This window comes from Bicyclus anynana, chromosome 16 (assembly GCF_947172395.1).
Source record: "Bicyclus anynana chromosome 16, ilBicAnyn1.1, whole genome shotgun sequence".
NCBI classification, from domain to species: domain Eukaryota; kingdom Metazoa; phylum Arthropoda; class Insecta; order Lepidoptera; family Nymphalidae; genus Bicyclus; species Bicyclus anynana.
Window position 1 is genome coordinate 14,637,131 of NC_069098.1, and position 16,387 is coordinate 14,653,517.

Genomic DNA, 16,387 nt, shown 5'->3' on the forward strand with positions numbered 1-16,387 from the left:
CACTGCTGAGCTCAAGTCTCCTCTCTGAATGAGGGTTAGGCCAATAGTCCACCACGCTGGCTCAATGCTGATTGACAGACTTCCCACACGTAGAGAATTAAGAAAATACTCAGGTAAGTATGCAGGTTTCCTTTGGATGTTTTCCTTCACCGTTTGAGACACGTAATATTTAATGTCTTATTTGTTACGTTTTAAGTATGGCGCACCAGGATTTTTTTCTCAGTGTAGCTATGACAAACATTCAGCCGTGCTAAAATAAGGGATGTCTGGCTATCGCAGACTCTCGATTGAATCATCGCAAAGATGGCGACGCCTAAAAAAAGACATCAACGCAGCATCAAACACGCGCAACAGTAGATTGGCAATAGTGGTTGATGTGTTAGTACCTAACTTAACTATAGTCTATTTATTTATTTTTATAATAACTTTATTGCACAAAAAAGAAAATAACAAAAGAACACATAAATTTTTAGGCAAAAGGCGACCTTATCACTAATAGTGATCTCTTCCAGGCAACCTAAACATAAATAATCTAAATATCCTGTGAATATCCACTAAATAATAATAACTAATATAATAAATAAATAAAAACACTATAATTAAATATTTTCATATTTTAAAAATATATACTTTGTACACATTGTATAGTCGTAGTATATTTAACTTATGTTCGTAGCATAAAATTCAGAAGTCAGAGCCGTAATGGCCCAGTGCCATAAAACCTCTGCCTCCAGGGTGTGAATTCGAATCCGGTCCGGGGCATGCACCTCCAAATTTTCAGTTGTGTGCATTTTAAGAAATTAAATATCACGTGTCTGAAACGGTAAAGGAAAACATCGTGAGGAAACCTGCATACCTGAGAATTTCCTAATTCTCTACGTGTGTGAAGTCTGTCAATCCGCATTGGGCCAGCGTGGTCGACTATTGGCCTAACCCCTCTCATTTAGAAAGGAGACTCGAGCTTAGCTTAGCAGTGAACCGTATATGGGTTGATAATGATGATGATAAAATTTCAATTTCTACTAAAATTCGATTCGATTTTATCGTAATAGATGAAAATTCATACATTTTTAGCTTCCTTCATTTACCGTGACATGTTTTAATTTATGAACTACATACATAAACATGTCAAAACGCACAAATACCAAAGAAATTTGTAATTTTGTTTAAAAGCCCATACAAATCTAACGATCAGCGAATCAACGACGTCATTAATTCGTGCCATTTTGTATGGTGCTTTTTTCAGGTTTCCGTGGCAGTGCCGCCAATCTGAAACTTTCAATCCCTGTAGCTCTAAAAGTAATGATCGCAGAGATCCTGATAATTTTAGAAAATCGCTCTACAATTAGCATACTCCTAATTTATATACAACTTGCGGACGCCCGCGACTTCGTCAGCGTGAAACTCGATGTAAACTTTCAACTACCCCTACCCTACCCCCTACCTTACCCTACCCTACCCTACCCTACCTTTTCCTGAATTTTCTTTGCTATAAACCTCATGGAGCCCGAGACCTTTCCAACGAATGCAAAACCGTGGAAATCGTTTCGTGCGTTCTGGAGTTACAGTAACAAGTGGTATGAGCTTATTTTGTAAGTTTTGGCACAAGAGTTCTTTTCGCTCACACTCTTTTCAGAATCTCTCCTGTGGCGCTACGGCGACTTGCGAGATAAACTCGTGAACAGCGGTGCCACCGGAAATATCTCTTTAATTGCGTAGGTACGAAAGAGATGGGAGACCGCTCCGCCGCCATTGGACGACATTTTGTCTATTTCTCTTTACTTGGTCGCATGTTAGTGGCACTTGCGTGTTTTATTATACGAATAGTTGTAATTCACGGACGAAGCATTTTTTTTAATTCTTTACAAGTTAGCCCTTGACTACAATCACACCTGATGGTAAGTGATGGTGCAATCTTAAGATGAAAGCGGGCTAACTTGAGGATGAAAATCCACACCCCTTACGGTTTCTATAAAAAAGAAGTCCATTGTCCACCTGATAGTAAGCAAATACCTTGTGGCGTAGCGTGCCTTGGAGGCTGTATCAATATTAGTGGACCAAATGAAGGGTAAAGATTTCTCACAAAAGAAATAAAAATGCTCGCTTAAAATAAATATGACAGTGAACTAACCCATGGAGGACATTTCCAAATTATGGGCGCACAATTAACCAGGGAATAAATAGCGATTGCGGATTACCTACCTTTTGCTTTCATACGTAAGGGGCACTTGTAGTCCGGGGGTCCCCTTATCTATAGTCTATAGTAGTAGTAGCAATATATAAAGCTGAAGAGTTTGTTTGGTTGAACGCGCTAATCTCAGGAACTACTGGTCCGATTTGAAAAATTCTTTCAGTGTTAGATAGCCCATTTATTGAAGAAGGCTATAGGCTATATATTATCCCCGTATTCCTACGGGAACGGGAACCACGCAGGAAAACCGCGCGGCGTCAGTTAGTCGATATGACTGATACGACGCTGCTACGCCTTTGTAAATACCTATAAACAGAATAACTCTTTGCAGAGCAATCAAGAAACTCGTCCTACAATCCATCCATCCATCCATCCATCCTAATTCCTATACATAATTCTGAGACGTAGACATAGGCTAAGCCTTAAAGGCCTGTAATAACACCGGCTACCTTCACATCGGAAACCAGCAATGCTTTTTGGCGGCAGAAATAAGCTCTATAAAGCTGTACCACGACTAAAAATGTGTAACTTTTCACCTATGATAGGTTGATACCATTATGTACTTTAAGAAGTATATACGAGTAAGTACGTTAGTAGGTACTTACCTTTAGCTTCTCATTGTTTGCTGGAATACTCCTGGTTAATGTACCTACACTTTTACGAAGATAATTTCGTATTTATATCACCTTATAGTACTGAATTTAGCACTATATAGGTAATATGAAACCGATCCGAAACATAGATCAGAGGCAAATCGGACAACATATATCAATAAGTAATATAAAAAAAATATTAAGTATATGTACATAAAATCAAACATTGAGTGGTCTTTTACATGATTCACTAAAAATAATACATTTTTCCTTTTATTCAATAAATATCTACCTAAATAAAATGCTTTGATAGTACTGGTAGCGCCATCTATTATAACTTTGGTGTACTAAATGTACAACACGCGATGTCATACCGTTCAGTACATTCAACTGTTATAAATTACTGTAGCGCCATCTATGATCATTCCGTTCCAATACACGCGCGATATGCGCCCTCTATTGAATACTAATCGAATGATTACAATGAACATAATGTTTTTTTGTTTTTTTCATTGATCTCATAAAATAAAAGGACGCACAATCATGTAGAAAATTTTACTTTAAAACTGGCCAATTTTGCTTTGACAGTTTTAGAATTATTGGAAAAGAAAATTATACCTGAAAGCCTTTAAATATAGTCCAATATTCAATGAAATCCCAAATTCAGAGCAAATTCAACGTTAGGGATTGAGCTTCTCTTGGACTTATTTAACTTGACAACTTCACTATTGGCTAGTACGGTTACACATGCAATCAATAAGGTCCGAATTTACGGCGACAAACAGAAACTTTAGCCGCTTATATAAAATTAGCACTTACCCTGAAGTGCTGATGAGCAGCTTGCTCTTCCGCCTCATACTTGTGCTTGATGTTCTCGATTCTCATCTGCTTCAGGATACCAGCCACTTCGATCCTAAACACAACATTAAATTATTTTAGTTAAAAGGCCTTTTTTAAACATTTTTTTTTTTCAAGAAGAGCTAATATTTTGAGAAGAGCTATTACAATATTATAAGAGCTGATTTTGCAGAACAAATCTATATATGTATGTATATAAAATGAATCCATATATCTCTTGGTCACGCCATCACACGTAAACTGCTGGACCAATTTCACTATCTTTACTTTTATGTGTTTGTTATTGTCAGGGGAAGGTTCTTATGACAGAAAAAAATTTAAAAATTAAGGGGTAGGGTAGTGTGGTGTAAGGTAGGGTAGGGTAGGGTAGTTGAAACTATACACCGAGTTTCACGCGGACGAAGTCGCGGGCATCCACTAGTAAAGAATTATATTTTAAATCAAGTGGTAACCTTGTCAGATAATGGGGATGATGACTAGGTTTGAATATATTGATTTTTGTGAGACATTCAGGTGAATAGGTCAATATTGACTAATTATTACATAAAAAAACGATTGTCAGACTGTTTGTAAAATAAATGAGATTATAATATTTAAAAATCAATTCAAAATCTTTTATCATAATTCATACATTCAATGTGACATTTTTCATTACATGTTAGTTTAAACATAAGCCACAAAATATAAAAAAGATATTTGTAATATTGTTAAATTATAAAAAAAATTAAAACGCTCATACAAAACTAATAGTTTTATTTTTTAATAATGGACACCAACAAATCTTGTCAAGTGAAACACTGCTTTTACAAATTCCTCTGATAATGAGATAAAAAGTATTCTATGTATTATTCCAAGTAACATTCAATCTACATTCCAAATTTTAGCTGAATTGGTCCAGTAGTAATGGTGTGAAGGAGTAACAAACAACAACATAAACAAACCTCTCTCTTTTATAATATTACTAACAGACATCACGCAATTTCACCCGGTTCCCATTCCCGTACGAATATAGGGATAAAATATAGCCTATAATACTTAGAAGTAGAATAGCTTCCCACCAGTGAAAGATTTTTTCAGTTCAGTAGTTTCAGAGCCTATTCAATGCAAACAAACAATCAAATCTTTTCTCTTTATAATAGTTGTATAGATTATTGTGATCACTGGTATTGGAACCTCACCTGACTCTCATATTATCTTGCAGTCGGTGTAGCGGCCCGAGGTACTCCTGGGATCTTCCACCACGAACTTCGGAGAGCTGGTACTCAACATGCTTCATTCTCTCATTGTACAACTGTTCACGCAGAACTGTGAACTGCCTCTCAAGGTTTGCTGGAATCATTGAGACAGACATTTCAGTATATTAGAGATAATTTATTTATTTATTTATTAAGTTTGCTAGCGACTTTTACAAATTTTTATACATACAAAAAAATCAACTTATGAACTAACATGCTTAGCGTATGCAAAATCGTATTAAAGCAAACATTGCTTGCAAAACTAATAATGTTACAAAACAAAATACTTATATTTTTATTGTTGTGAACTTCACTTTTAACAATTAATACTTGTCGATAATGAGGTCACACGACTTCCTTACATGGCAAATGCCGACTGACAATGTCGTATAATGTCACAAATTATACTAAACTTGATTAAAACTCAAAGTGAGAATATTTTACAAAAACATTAAAAACTAATTTAGGTATTTAATACAGATATTAATATGACCAATGGTGTGCATTATTTTTTTTTTATTAACTAAGGTATGCACTATACATAAAATTCATACTATAATACAGGTAATTGGTTTCAGGATAAACTGCACATTTTAGCATCTATGAGCGCACTCCACTGTATATGATGTACTAGTAGGTTAGTAGGTAGATTAGGTTTTCACATATTTGACACATGGACATAATATTGAAAACCATTGTATCTGATAGAGTAATACATTAATACTTGCACAACATGCCAGTACCATGTCCTATTTTCTTAATAAAATAAAGTATAAGTACTATCATATCTTAAAATAAATAAAATGAAAATAAATAAAGCATTCTGACTTAACACTAGGGAAAATTTTAGTTAAGTGCTAACTTTTCCTGGAAAAATATTTTATATGAGAATCAAATCAGAGAATAATTGGTTAATAGGGACACAACATCTTCTAAATATATACTGTGTAAACTGTGAAATCAAATGCAGATTGTTAATTAACACAAAAGGAGTTAGATAAATCATACAATTTTTTTTATGCAAACTTAACACAGTTGTAAATGATAACTTTGGCTGTTGTAAAATGAAAATGTTATAAAAAGTAACAAGTTTAAAAAATGCATAATTATAGGTTGAATTCCAAAAATAATCATACAAAAATAATTATAAATCATTTCAAACAAAAATAAAACTATAAGGTTCAAAGTCGCGTAGACCAGTCGCAGAATTGTTTGGTAAACATAACCTATTTCGTAGCTACTAACCTAAATGGTCCAAGCATTCGTTCCTCCGTCGTTCGCATTCACTCTCGTCCATCTCAGAGGAATCGTCAGAGTCTGGTTCATCGGCTTCTTCCGCGCTGGAGTCGCGGTCAGGGCCCCTGGAAGAGCCCCCGGATCTCTCCGTATCACCACCCGACATGTCTCCATCTCCATCACTATCGCCTTCCACTTTCATCGACGGCATCTTGCTTCGTTGGAAGTTGAGAATTTTTATGTTTTTAATGTTCTATAATGAAAATTAACAAGAAAATCAAAGAAATTGGTGTTCGACCCAGTTCCCCCGAATCCGAATAAAAACATAAACGTCAAATGACATTGACAGTGACAAAAGGCTAATGTCTGCTGTCAAAACGTATTTTAACCACAGATAAATACGAAACCACAGAAATAGAATATACAAACTCCTTGTCTATAAGTATCAAGATGTTTAGAGTTTGGCTAATGAAAGTAGAGATTGAAATCGCCCGTCTTTAAAAAATCATACACTTATACAATAAAACATGCGTTTTCATATTTAATTTAAATTATTGTTTTGTTTGTGAATACAGTACTAGGTACCTACCTATAATAGTAATAGGCAGGGAAGTATTTAATGACCACAGATTAGCTGATATTAGTTACTGTTAATAACGCTCGTCCTGCCCACCGCTCCCTATTTTGTTTGCGCTGTGTGTTTGCGCGAGCGCAAGTCAAAGTAACGTCCGTAGCGTAAGTACGGGGCGTCGCGATTATTAGCATGACTGCACGAGTAGAAAAGATAACAGAGACAGGGCATTAAAAACGTAGAGATATTATTGTTTGGAGTTTGAGCTACATCGCGACTGCGCGATTGCGAGAGGCAGCGCGAGTAATGAGTATCATTGTGTGGCTGTGAAGCTTACTTCATCTTCATTTTAGGTCTACAGATTAGTTATTAGTTACTACGTAACAGATAGGACACTGGCGGTGGGGTTTTTCATACAGTTTACCAATTGTGTCGTTTTGGCGCTGGTGTAGCCTTGCAGCTAGTGCTTTCCTACTGCAGTCATTCGTTATCGATACTTTAGTGATGTCCCTAACTGATATATCGATAACGATAATGGATCTCATTTATTTTATTTAGTAACCTTAATTAAAAATCAAACAAATTTATTTTTCACTACTCTTGCTCAAAAACATTGTCATATTACCACTCCACAGCGGGGCTAAACAAGCATTTTAGCCTCTATGGGCTAAAGTAATTTTGTTTATTTAATTCTTGTCTGTTACGAGTACTAGCCTACTATAAAACAGAGGAGGTTTTATTCGAAAATAGAATCATTATAGGTAAGGCCCTGATTGTTTCGAAAAATAAATAAAAAACTTTAAATTGGATTAAAATGCAGCGTTCTTGTCTGTGGAATGCGTCATTTTTTTATTTAATTTTTATTGAGTTGCGAGATTTGAAGACATGGGACATCCTTTACGGTAATACCTTTGCCTTTTTCTCATGTGAAAAAAATAAAATTAAAAAGCGAGAATTTAAAAAAAACCAATTGGCGTGAATAATACACACTTGATTTTTTTTAAGAAATTAATTGTAAATTTGTGACCGTAACTTACATATTTTTCAACATTAATTGTTATTGTTGTCTTCATCTAGTGAGAATGGTTATCCTAATTTGGAGATGGATGAAATTTTCGATCTGTTACCATCAAAGTCGAGACGCATTTACTTAAATACCTACCTAGGTAAAGTGGAGAAAATAACAACGAATGGATTCACTTACGAAAGGAGTTTTTAAACTATTACCCCCACGTTTATCTCACATACTCATAGTAGTCGGAAATTGTGTTACCGGGTAAAAGCATCTCCCTTAATATCCAAAATTGTAGACTTTGTACATTTAATTTACAATTAAAATAAATCATTGACTATTGTACTAAACTATTTTATTTTCTCGCAATCGTAGTGAAAAGCAGAGTGTAACACGTGGGGCTAAACCCATTATAAACTCGGTTTCTATTTAGGCGGCCCTCGCCTTACGTCTCGGGCCCTAAAAATACCTCGTATATAATGGGTTTTTTTAGCCCCTTGTATAACAATCTACTATTAAACGCTTTTATTTCGGAGTATAAGCTTTTTATATTTTTCGTAGGCAGATTAATTATGTACATCAGCCATTTTGGACACATAGGTATTTTTGTTGGATATCCCATTTCAATATTTTATTTATAATATTGCACCAATTGTGGACATGCCATGTTATTAAAGTATTGGAAAATACACTTTTCAATATTTCTTAATGTGAAGAACACCACCGCAACCAGGAAAACCTCAAAATTTTACCTTGCATCTATTGAAAATTTTTCCTACTATTTTTTTCAAAAGCATTTTCATTTAAATACTTATGTATTCAATCACTTTCGCTGGAAACGGAATTTGACGAAATATGCACAGGGGCGGTCTTAAAAAATAGGTCCTATCCTATAACATTCTTCGTGTTATGGTCTCAAATTGTGGCTTATTTCATTTGAATTCATTTAGTTGTTTCAGCGTGATGCTCGGTCAACTAAAACACGGACAGACAGACGGATAAAAAATTAATTAAAAAATAAATATTTTTGGTCTTAGTATCGATTATTGTACATAATACCCTCCAACAAAAAATTTCAAAATATCTTCAATGTACAGAATTTGACCTGTAACAGTTTTATTATAAGTATATATATAGATGAGTTATATACGTACGAATAATTATGCAACTAGGCATTCATTGCATATTATACTCATCTATGAAGTGCAGGTTCCTACTTTACCAACTGTAAGTTTAAACCATAGGTAGCAAAAGTAGGCAAGGTTTCTAAGTTGCCATCTCATTAATTAGAATTCTGTCTTATTCTGCCTAACTCTACATACTGATGGTGTATCAAAATTAAAATTCAAAAGAGTTTTGGATATGAAGCATATATATCTCATCTCAGAATACTTTTAATCCGTTATGGCAAAGCTTGTCTCTTGGTCTTAACTTGTAGTTATGTAGGAATGTATTATTAGGGAATATCTTTTATTTATAGCCTGACTGACAAAAAAATGTACGTACAACCAACGACCTTTTAATTATTAATATCATTGCGTAAGTACAACACATGGATTAGTGGCACTAGTTTAATCGTCGTAGTACCTTTTTCCGCGTCATGCCGAGGGTTTACGTTTTTGGCCAGGCTTTAGATAGCGCTTCTACTTAATTGACAGTGCTTTTCACAATTCGGAATTAGACAATAAAACAAACTTTGTATCTGATATTAAATTTAATAGGTACTCTATTATTTACATTAAATTGTTCACTATTAACATGGTATTTATAATATTTTATCATTCAGTTGTCAATATATTTTATTTACAGGATTATGTATAAATTATATTATATAATAATAATATCAATACTGTGAAGTTTGAACAATTCCACATTTAAAACTAAATTTGACAATAAAAATACTTGAACATCGTACATTGCAATACTACGAGTTTCAAGTATTTTCCGTCTACATTAAAAACATCTAGAATGACAGAGGAGCAGACTGAACAGTTGAAAATCGGTAATGATCTATAATCTCATACAAAATTATCGCGTTTTTAATTTTATTTGAGATAACAGGCCACAAATAAACATAACAGTCTCACACAACAAAACCAGTTCACACATTTTAGCACCTCCACAGATTACATAACATACAATAATAGGTACTCAAACAACTTACACAATACAAAATATTTATTTTTTGATCAATATTCAAAAAACTTTTACAACACGACACCTCAAAATCAGCACACCATTTAAGAAATTTAACATAGGATTACAAAGTACACAATATAAAATATTAATTAATTATAATATTAAAATTTAAAAATTGTGATTATTAAAAATGAATAACGTGAGTGTACCACATTGTATTCGTGTGGTAATTTCATTTTATTTGGCACTAAACATTTGGAATGCACAACTCTATCTACTTACATACAAGGTAAATGTAAAGAGACTAAGTTTTAAATGCATGCTTGATGCTAACTTTTAAAAGTCCATTTGGAATTAATTGGTTCAACCATTTGCAGTCTAAGTTGTCTACTCATTATAACTTGGCAACACTTTTGGGGAAAATTACGCAGTCCCACATTAAAAATGTAAAAGGCTTCAACATGAGTTATTTCAAAAACTCCGAACACCAATAAAATACTATCTATATATAATATTAAACCCTAACCATAAGTCGTTTCAATCATCCTTGTTATAAGTATCTCTCTATACATATAAAATGACTTGTGTTATAAAAATATTCATACTTATTAGAATCTTTCATTGTCACTACTGGCAGTTTATATTTGTAACTGTGAAAACAATTATTGACAGTATTGTTTTGTAGACGTACCCGTAGATTGCACACTTTAAATTTTTTTTATTTCGGGAGGTACCTCCGAATACTGATCCTAACGAAAACGAGGTATACAGTAAGTGTTGTACTTATGTGTGCTATATCTTAATATCGATGATCAAAATTTATGTACACCAGTCAATAGCAGAAGGATCGTATTCGTTAGACGCGCTCAACACTCACAGCGTTGACGACGTGAATTCACCATTTGAAGAGGGCAGAATACCGACGTCCGATACAGATCGGAGAACGATGTGCTGTGAATGTGGAGCGCGTCTTACGATTAGTAAACCAAATAGTAAGGCCAGCTATACACAGTACACCGTACGTTTATTCTGCAGGTTTATTCTTAGGGTTGTGAGCAGTGAAATAATTATCGAAACCATATATCGATATTTTTTACTGCCCATATCCTTAAGCGCGCTACAGACTTACCGGTATATTTGATTGTATGTGACTGGAATAAGGCATCGCGCATAGCGAAGGGATATATCCATGTCCTGTTTTTTCATACGTGTTAAGCTTTGCCAAGTTACAAAAAAGACATTCTAATGGTGTTAATCAGTGTTTTCTCTGTCGAAAGCGGTAATTTTAAATGTTCGTATATAAAAGTCGCTATTGATCTAAAGGTAGATACATTAAAAATGGTAAATTTGACAAAAAGGAGAGTTTCAATTTTCGTAAGGAAAAACTTTCGTTTTTAATAGGAATATTTTATAAATTATCGTAAAAATCCATTTCAATAGACTACTATGTGGTGTCTTTCTGACGTTTATAATGTTTTTCATACTTAAAAAGTAAGGTAGAAAGTGTCTGTTCATTGAAAACCTTAATTACATAAATGATTAAAATTGATAAATTAATACCTTCCACGTATTATTAACTACACACTTACTTAACGTAAAGTGTTTGGGAATAGCAAAAAAAATCGAAGGGACAACAATAGCGCTTTGAAACCTAATATTTCGCAAAAACGTCCACGGAACTCTTAAAAGTGGCCTATTGAAATGGCTGTACACAGGACTTTAGATATGTTGTATTTAATTTATGGTCACCCGTACTTATTTTGGACATTAAATATTGCTTCTACTTACTATTACAGCTGGTTTTAGAATATTTTGTTTCTTTTATTATCAATTAGAATACCTACCGTAGATTTAGTCGAAGAGCTGGCGGCATTTTTAGGAGGTATGATGACGTTTTAAAATAAAAGAACCATACTCGTAGATAAAAAATTAAAGAATATTTCTTTTACCTTGATTTTTAATAACACTGTGTAGGTTTGTTGCATGCAACTGCGCACTTTTTGAAGTAATTTTTGTGTTTATATCATGGTGAACTGTCATGCGTATTACCGTGCGTTTTGCTATATAAATAATAACTTACCTAGTAAATTTAAATTTCGGTATTTGTAGTGCGTATTTTTAATTGCAATAATGTAAATAATAATATATCAAAATTGCTATAATGTGCAACTTTTTATGACTCCTTGAAACTTTGCCGCAAATCGCATTGCAATTCCAATGGCATAACTTATAAGGTTTCAACTAAAACGAGAACTATAGCAGATCTAATAACTTTGGCAATTTTTGAACTTAGATCGTCAGATATTGCCACCAGCTCTTAGACTATCTCTTTTTAAGAAACCCACGACAATGCTAGCTAATGGAGAAATTTTTGGAAAAATCCCTATTTATATAACTACTGTAAAAAGTTTTGGCAATTAAAGAAGATTTTATTGTTTTTATTCTTTCGTAGTTATTAAATAGTTCCCTTAAGTACTTATTAGTAATTATTAGTTGTAGTATTATAAATAATTCCATTCAATTTATTGTTAGTGTAGTGATGTATCTAAACAAATAAATAAATAATGTAAAATATAAATAGGACCGGATTATTTATTATAGCCTGACCAGAAATGTAAAAACCTGGTGTGAGAGAGCTACGCGTGTTTTGTAGTAGTCTGTGTTAAGTGTGTTATTAGAAGAAATAAGTTCATTTTATTTACGCAACATGGCGAGGTGTTTTATTTTCCTGGTCAGGTCACAAAAATTAGTAGTGAATATAGACTGTAATTTGTTTTCTTATGATCCGATATAGCTATATAGTAACAGTATAGTATTATTTGAATAATATTGTAATAATTAAGTACACTTTTATAAAAAAAATATATGTTTAAGAAGTAGGTAAAGAGTCTTGTTTTCACAGCTTTTTCCTAACAAAATTAAATTACAATTTAATGTGGTCTTTATGTAAGTAAAAAATAGATTACATAATATTAATTTCAATTTGTTTAAATACATAATTAAATAAAATATGCTTGACATATTAAAAAATTAGTTGTACATATAAAATTTGTAACAATTGTAAAATTCATTCGGCATACGTTTAAATATAAAATTGTATTTTTATAATGCGATATTGAAAATAATGAAATGAGTAATATAAAACTTTGTCGTAATTAATAACTTGTATAAGATTATTTAAGTTAATATTTTGATAAAATTCCTTAAGAATAATTATTATTCTTGAAAAGTTAAGTACATGAGTATATTTCGTTCATTTAACTGTGATTACATTTATTGTGAAACTATTAAAATAATTAAAAAGAGATTTCAATTGCTTATTTATATGATTCATATCGAAATTGATAAAAAAAAATTATATAACTTTTTGATAAAATTAAGCAAAATCTATGGATATATTGATTTTTGAAGTAGGTAATTTGTTAAAATTATATATTAACAAATATATTCAGTTAATAAAATGTAGTTTATAATTTATTAAAATTCATCTATTACCACATAATGGGAGTGTTCGTTTAATAATACTCAAGTGATTTAAGATTTCCATGAGGAAGATTATTACAGTGATAGAAGTTTCCAAAAGGCACTATATATTCGTTTCCCTACAGTAATAAATTAGTTATATTATATGTTTTAATTACTATATTCTGAACAAAATCTTGCAGAAGACACAGTTTTAGATAATGTTTGACTACGTTCAACGGAATTTTTATCAATATTATTTGTCGATATCATTGTTGAATGAGTGTTGTACATCACTACAGACATGTATGTGCAAGGGAGCGCGTCACATCCTCTGCTCTACTTACACGATTTACTGCTGCGCCTGATTTTTTATATACTATAATAAATTATATTTGTTTACAGAGTTTTTTTTTAAAATAAATTCCAAGATAGCTAAATTACTAAACCAAACTGACTTTGGGTTTACACAAATAAGCTCATGGTTTAAAACCCCAAGATTAATTTATTTATTTTAGAATAAATCATAAGATCTGTTTGTACTATTATATATTTGTATAAAACATCATTTTTCTTTGTCACGAAACAAACACATAGCGCGTCCTGTGAACAAGCTTGCATATAATCTTCCTCATCGAAACACTGACTAACTACAAAACTAAACATCATGCAACAGAAGTGTGTCTACAACCGGCCTCGTGATAATCACCATTAAAATTTGAGAACACATCACTAAATTCTATATTTTCCTCTACCGCGCCACGATGACGACCATTAACACTGCCTCTACGAGTTCTCCCATTAAAATTCCGTATCAAACCAACGAAACCATAGTCCCTTTCAACATTCCAAGCGTCAATAAAGTATAACAGCAAATGTAAAACCATTTGCGTGAACATTTCGAATAGCAACATTACACGCGCGAACGTTACCGAGCAACTCGCGTCACGTATCACATCAGGTTCAATGTAATCTGTCACGTTACATGGAAGGTATTGTTGGCGAGCGTGGAGGGGGTTCAGTCTCTGAGCTGCGATGGATGCAGCCGTGGGGAGTGTCCGCTAGGTCTGCTTGAGCCAGTGCGCGGGCACCCACTGCGGCTCGCGCTCCAGGCTGTTGATCTCGTTGAGCAGCTGGTGGTAGGCGCGCTGCGTGTCGTTGTTGATGATGATCATGTCGAACAAGTGGCCCCATCGCAGCTCCATGTCCCTCGCGGTCGCTATTATCTCTTTCAGCTCTTCTTCCTGTAAGGAGTTCATCTAAAATTAATATATCTCTAAAATATCTTTTACAATCATATCAGTAAACGGATGGTTAACTTGTCGGTGTAGGATGTGCACCACGAGATCATTATTATCCAAGTTTGCCCTACATATTATCGTTATCTCTATTGTCCTATGGGAACTAGAGGAGAAAGAGCGATATGTTTAATTTCACCGCTATTGGACGAATATGTATATCATCTTATGATAATAGTATGTATGTAGTTAATGTAAGGAAGGCGTACTATAATGTTAAGTGAATTTATTACAGAGAAATACTCGTAGGGTACCCTAGAAACAAATAACAATGTGATGTCCCATGCCGCCTTTCAACCTACGGCATTTGTTTCAAGCGTCATACAAAAACTTTTACTCATACCTTCGCCCCATCCATTGTTATTTCAGCTTCACAGTCGTTGAGAGAGTTATATGCCTAACTTTTCAAACAGGGATCTCCTAAACTTTGGTTCGATCATTTAGCTTATATACTCTGAGAACAGCTCGGTTCATCCCCTGCTAAGTCATTCTGAGTCTTCTTATGATCCTCAAACTTAGCTATAGAGATCAACTAACTACTTTATAAATATAAGATAGTAACCTTGAAAGCCTCCCCGTTCCTGATCTTCTTCTGGCGCAGCTTCTCGAGGCTGGGCGGCGCCACGAACACGGTGTAGGGCTTGAGGTCGGAGCCGCGCAGGATCTTCAGCGACTGCGGGTGCAGGTTCAGCACGCAGATCTTGCCCGAGTTCACCACCTCGCGGATCGCCTCCAGGGAAGTGCCTGGAATGGCCAGTGACATATTACTTATATGTCATCAACAATTTATTAACTCACGCTTTTTCGTTGATTGTGTATTTCTTCGTCATCGGGGAGCGGAAAAAGAGGACTTGATTGACTAGGCTCGAGATAATGGGATAGGTGGAATAAAATATTTAAGGGCGTGAAATAGAAGAAATTTTGGAATAAGTATCAATCCAGCAAAATCCACCTTAGCATTGTTAAAATCCACGTCCTGTATTTGCGTAAATTTCGTAAAGATACAGCGCTGTGACATCATTCGTTTCCATGGCAACTCCATTGTTAGTGATGAATAAGTACAATTAGTTTTGGCATCCTATAAATATACAGTTTAAATTCGAATAATGTGTGTTATTGGGAGTAATGATCGACGAGTGTCAAATAGCGAAACCGCATCCCTGATGATATTACAAAGCGAATTAATAATTATAATTTTTAGTTGTGTATCTGATACCTATCTATGTTTGTATGTAAAAGTTGCTATAATATCTATTATTATTAAGTTAGGGCGTGGCTAGGCTATAACACATACCGTAATAAGCTTTCTCGTACTCTCCATGTTCGACGAATTTCCTATTGAGTATATCTGCTTCGAATTGCGCGCGCGATATAAAGTGGTAGTCTTGCCCGGCTGCTTCGTGGTCTTTCCTCGCTCGAGACGTGTCTGAAATATCGAGAAGTTCAACTTATGGCAGGTCAAAGTCTTCACAAACGTGTATTGTTGATGGGATGAGTCACATCGTTTGTCCGCACAGTATAGATATGTCAGACGTTTTATAGATATTGGGGTGTGCAGAATTTCAGACAGAAAAGGACTGACATCGGTATGAACTGACTTCACGTCTAAATAACAAGTTTAGCGGTAGGTACTTGCTTTAGCCACACTTCCCGAGTCCTTTGACTTGACTCCCTGTCAAATTGTTTTTGTTTCTCTTGACATTTTCCCTCCTCTGGTAATGTCACACTAACATTCGACTACCCCCCGCGATTTCATGTTTTTTTACCATTGGTGTGTGAACTCCCGTAGTCA

The 16,387-nt window shown here is 34.1% G+C and overlaps 2 protein-coding genes across 9 annotated transcripts in view; both read right to left on the minus strand.

The window, feature by feature from the left end:
- Positions 1-6,456, minus strand: part of LOC112055891 (breast cancer metastasis-suppressor 1-like protein) — a 108,307-nt gene extending 101,851 nt beyond the window's left edge. The window contains exons 1-3 of the mRNA XM_052886095.1: positions 6,123-6,456; positions 4,821-4,971; positions 3,604-3,697 (exon numbers count right to left, since the gene is read on the minus strand). Coding sequence (XP_052742055.1) covers positions 3,604-3,697; positions 4,821-4,971; positions 6,123-6,324 — 447 coding nt within the window. The 5' untranslated portion in view covers positions 6,325-6,456. The remainder of the gene's footprint in view (positions 1-3,603; positions 3,698-4,820; positions 4,972-6,122) is intronic.
- A 2,935-nt stretch (positions 6,457-9,391) lies between these two features.
- The window catches only part of LOC112055890 (protein PALS1), a 185,514-nt gene continuing 178,518 nt past the window's right edge, over positions 9,392-16,387 (minus strand). For all 8 annotated transcript variants that reach the window (XM_052886067.1, XM_052886066.1, XM_052886073.1 and 5 more), the window contains 3 exons: positions 15,890-16,021; positions 15,158-15,339; positions 9,392-14,541 (listed from right to left, as the gene is read on the minus strand). In XM_052886067.1, the coding sequence (XP_052742027.1) occupies positions 14,359-14,541; positions 15,158-15,339; positions 15,890-16,021 (497 nt within the window). In that variant the 3' untranslated portion in view covers positions 9,392-14,358. The remainder of the gene's footprint in view (positions 14,542-15,157; positions 15,340-15,889; positions 16,022-16,387) is intronic.